The sequence below is a fragment of the Phasianus colchicus genome, chromosome 12 (assembly GCF_987193195.1).
Source record: "Phasianus colchicus chromosome 12, bPhaCol1.hap1.1, whole genome shotgun sequence".
NCBI classification, from domain to species: Eukaryota; Metazoa; Chordata; class Aves; order Galliformes; family Phasianidae; genus Phasianus; species Phasianus colchicus.
In genome coordinates this window covers 18,202,993-18,207,926 of record NC_143447.1, presented here as the reverse complement: position 1 = coordinate 18,207,926, position 4,934 = coordinate 18,202,993, and the positions used below count along the sequence as shown (strand labels likewise).

General features: G+C 40.4%; 1 protein-coding gene across 2 annotated transcripts; it reads right to left on the bottom strand.

The window, feature by feature from the left end:
* Positions 1–87: 87 nt before the first annotated feature.
* On the bottom strand, positions 88–4,934 carry MTFMT (mitochondrial methionyl-tRNA formyltransferase). 2 transcript variants are annotated; one of them, XM_031587826.2, is made up of 9 exons: positions 4,732–4,934; positions 4,137–4,349; positions 3,635–3,757; positions 2,643–2,745; positions 2,010–2,085; positions 1,790–1,881; positions 1,533–1,614; positions 823–974; positions 88–529 (listed from the first exon to the last, which is right to left on the bottom strand). In XM_031587826.2, the coding sequence occupies exons 1-9, from the start codon at positions 4,878–4,880 to the stop codon at positions 329–331; spliced, it is 1,191 nt and encodes a 396-aa protein (XP_031443686.1). In that variant the 5' UTR covers positions 4,881–4,934; the 3' UTR covers positions 88–328. The 2 variants fall into 2 exon arrangements, with proteins under 2 accessions (XP_031443686.1, XP_031443687.1); XM_031587827.2 differs by having other exon boundaries at positions 823–905; positions 4,732–4,930.

Sequence of the window (4,934 nt, the reverse complement as noted above, 5' to 3'; positions counted from 1 at the left end):
AGATTGAAGCAACTGAGCACAGCTTAAGCTTGGAGAAAGTTATACTGGAAGTCCAAGAAAAAAAAATTGAAAACATCATATAAAAATATATTTATTACCCAACAGTGGAAACAGATTTATTCACTGCTGTTGGTGCATACAGAGATTCTCTTCCTTAATGGGGTAAAAGAAATGATCATCATCAGAAATCCAAGATGAGAACAGAATGCTTGACAATAAGGTCACACATTCTGGGAAGAAAAACTTCACCAAGTTCAATGTTATTGTTTGGAATCAAAATATTTTATATTAACTTATAGATGTACTTTAAGATATGGAAAAAAAACATCTACCGCTTTATATCCTGCAACAATACTTCCCTCTCTTTCAGAGTCTTCTTTGCTGTGTTAAGTTTGAGTGTTTGAAACCTGCATTCCTGATGAACTGTTCTTGAGTTCTGCTGGAACCAAGAGTGCATATACCCATTGTAGAAGTCAATAGCTGTAAGCTTCTTCTTTAATACTACTGTTTTGATTCCAACCCAGCCCTCCTAGAAAATAAAAAACAACAAAGAACAGCAGTAAGCTTCTTCCATGTTTTAAATATTAGGTTGACTTACCAAATGTGTTCTGTATCACCAAGCTTATGCTATGAGTCAGAATTCCCAGTTGCAAATGAAAAGTCTGTTACTGGAAATAAAAAGCTCTTTGAAGTATCAAGTAAAGAGACTGATGCTGATCTAAATTAGGTCAGTGAATAACAATGGACAATTAAGATAGATCTTAAGTAACAGATACTGAAAACCTCATCTTTACGGCAATGAATACAAAAACAGAAGCCTACCTTGCAACGAGCTATCAGTGTCTGGGACGTTTTATGGTAGAGTAGTGAGCCAGGAACAACTCCGTGGTCATTTAATACTTGATCTAGAAGCAACACAAGATTGCTTCGTGTTTTTAATGCAAACAAGCAAAAGAGGTTTAAAGCACTTGTCTCTGAAATATAATTACTTTGTGTTACTATTTTGCTCAATAATATTTTACCATATTCTGTGTTTTATTATACTCAAGTAAGCAGGAAAGAATCAGATCAGTCACTCTAGCATTGCTCCCTACCCCACCTGCAGGCAGCCATTAAGCTGCACACGTCAGTACAGCACCCAGAGCATGCAAAGCTCTCAAATTCACAGGTGACTACAGAAAATTGTTTAAGTGACAACACAGATCTAGCTTCGCTCTTGGAAATCATGAGGCGACAGAATTACAAGAATTACATCTCTCAACTCATTACAGAATTAAAATCATCAAATCTCAGGATTTACAGAACTATGCCTGCTGTTCTCATTATCATCATGAAGCAGGAACAACCTTAGAATCAGTATCATGCCCACCTCTGGGTGCAGAAATTCAATACACTTTTGACTACATCAGAACTGCTTTAGTTATATCAGTGTCAGAAAGCAGTACCTGTTTAGCACAATTGTGTACAATCTTCAAGTCAGTGCTTACAACACACAAGAACCTTACTTAGCAGATTAATTTAAGAGTACATACCAACAGAATCAAGGATATTATCCACTTCCACAAAATCCAGAAGTTTAACAGTACTGCCCTTCCAAAGTGTCTGCAAAGGAAACTGGAAACAGGAGCAGACAACACACTGGGACAATTTTCATCATTTCTTGGCATCTGTCTAGTTTCTGTTGTTGTTTGCTTTCTGTTTTTTTTTTTTTTTTTTTTTTTTTTCCCCTCCCCTTATGCTAGACATCCTCTGCTGGAGGACAGAAAAGAGTTAGAAAATTTACTCTTACCATACTTCCTATGGCACGATGCAGCTGAATTATTTGTGCAGCTGTTTGTTCTTCCCAATTTATACAACTCTTAGCTACAGATATTTTAGGAGCTAGGAGAAAAATAAATAAGAAGAATTAATATCTGATTTTTAGCCAGAGGCAGCAGCAGAGAGACCACACTGAAAAAGGTATCTAAACAATAAGAGAAAAAATAAAGTTGCATTATTAAAAAACCTACCAAATGTTACTCCTTCTTTTGGTTGCTCTTTTTTATTTTCTAAGCTTTCAGGCAAGTTTTTCAAAACTGACAGCAGCTGGAAAAATAAATGTTAATAAAGAACATTGGGAAATCTGATTATGTTTAGTGAAAGGAAGACTAAAACCAAGACATAAATGCAAGACTTCATTTTTCCATCAGTCAACCTTTATCACAGATTTTAGAAAATCTGATCACTATAAACCTTCTGAGCATAGCACAGACACAGCACAGGCATTTCTCACAATTAAAAAACACAAGTAATCTTTTCTGGATGATCTGCTCTATGATGTTAACCCTAGAACAGGCTGAAAGCTGATTTTTGAGATCAACAAGCAAACATTCTCTTCAACAAAAGAAGCAGTTGCACTGCTTCCACACAAAGCAAGTGAGTTCTTCACTGATTACAAACAGAATAGCAATGCAGAGAGACCAACAGTTTATCACACACCACTTAAACTTTCCTCTCAGCAAGAGATAATACTCACAAACACTAAATTTTGGATCATTCTCCTCCTAACAATTGTAGCCAAGTCAGAACAAGATTACAAAGAATAGCTTGCATGTTGAGAGCAAGGTACTGATCAGAGGCAATACTAGCTTGCATGACTTTACCATGTTTGCACCCATCTCTGCTAATATCACTTCCAACTCCTTTGTAGTACATTGAGGAGGAACAGGACACACTTCTTGCTTAATAATTGGGCCTACATCGAACCTACAAAGCAGAAAAACATACAAGCTTACAGGAGGAAAAACTTTGGTTCAGCTAACAGTTCAAAATTTTACATTAAATATGTTAACTCTGTTACTCACTTTTTTTTTAATAACAAAACTGAAATTTTAAACATTGGCTTATATGATGAAACGGGGAAAATGGGAATCATCTTACCAAGCAAGACTCAGATTTCAGTAACATACAATTTACAGCTCAGAACTATAAAACTTCAGAAGAAACAACCTGAAACATTCAGAAGAATTTCTTCCATACGTTCCTGAGTTCTGTTATCAATCATCTATCAAAGAAAAGACCAAACTATGATGTGTTTTCACAAGCCATCTAAGCCAGAGCTTTTGCTGAAGCTAAAATAGATTACCCCTCTTTTCCCAAGTCAAGCAGTTTCTTGCCCTCTCTTACAGTAGGTTGCGGACAGTTCTGGAGACTGAAAGCCCATTCTTTTCTGTACTGTCATACCAAACCTATCAATCCATCTGCACTGACCATTTGATCTGTCTGCTCTCTGTAATAACATTAAAAATTAAACAACAGGGTTGGAATCATTACTGCAGTTCTTCAAACATATGTAATGATTTCAATATTAATCACACATCTAAAGATTACTGAGTAGCAATTAATACAAAAAATATAGTATTCTGACTATCATGACTATAATAATAATTTCACCAATAAAGACTAGTTTTTAAAACATTAAAAAACTAAATCACCATCACAGCAGCCTAGAGTACAAATTACACACATTATATCTGTGGCAAGTCTCATATTCTAAGTGCTTCAAAATTTAATATTAAACAAGCATTTAAAAACAAAACCAACATCAACTAGTGATTACACAGAGCAGCAGCAGAGAGTTGTTTTGGGAACACACCTCTTCGGTCTTATTTCCATAACTGTTACCCCGGTCACTTTGTCACCATGAAGTACTGTGTGGACTATTGGTGCAGGACCACGCCACCGCGGGAGGCAGCTGGGATGGACATTCAGCACGCCACTGAAATGAAGTTTGAGTAGGAACAGTAACTGAAATTTATGTTAATGTATGTGCAACAGTACACTGCAACTACTTCAGAAATTACCTGCTCAGAACTTCTGAGATTTAAATACACACATAAGGGAAATTCACACTATGTAGTTTTCAACTTGTCAGTAAACATGAAAGTGGAAGGAATGAACACATTACACTGAATGTTTGCATAGATCTCTATCAACATGATAAAGAGCCTTACAATAACAGAAGAACTCAGCTAAGCAGATAACTTCATGGAAGATGTTCACCTCACCAGCTGCAAGTCACAGGCATAGAATGCAATGGCAGTCAAAAACAGAGCTCATTTAACTAAGAAAGCAGACACAGATGTCAACTCACTCACTATGGGAACTGCAGAATAAGGTCCTCACTCAAGAGACGCCCAAACGATGCCACCACACCAACATCAAACTGCCCCACAGGCCCCGTCTGTGGCCACTCGTGCACAGGCAGCTGGAGCTCATGGGCACAGCTCTTCACAGGCAGTTCTACGGGCAGGCAGGAGGGCAGCGTCACCACCTCCAACCTGGACACAAGCAAGCCCCTGCTGGGCTCCCTAAGGTGGGAAAAGAATTGGAGAACTCGTGCAAGCAGAACTAAGGAGAGTAAGACTGCTGATCCCCACCTCACTGCGCTCCTTGCCTGTCTCTCAGCACCCCAACCTCCAGATGGTCCCCAGACTCAGCCCATCCCTCTTCCCAACCCCTTTTCAAACCCAGACCCCCTTATCAGTTTCCTCGGCCCTCTGTAGCTTGCTTCCTCACCACCGACCCACTCGTGATCCCACGGTCTCAGCCGCAAAGCACAGCCGCTGCCTTCCCCCCCATACCGACACCGACGCTCACCCCTGGGCCCTGCCCTCCCCCAGAAGCCTCCAAAGCGCACTCCATCACCAGCCCGACTTCCCAAACCTCGCCGTCCAGCCTTCCGAGCAGTACCTGGCGGCCTGCAAGGCACGCAAAGTAGTAACAGCGAAGCGGTCGGTGCCAAAGAACAACACCCGCCATGGCGGCTCCCGCCGAGACCCCACTCCGCCGCCCGCCGCCTTCAGTCCCTCGCGCCAAGCGCGGAGAAGGCGCCCCCGCATGGCGGCGCTTCCGGCGCAAAAAGATTACGTCAAGAAGTGGGCAGCACCCCCTCC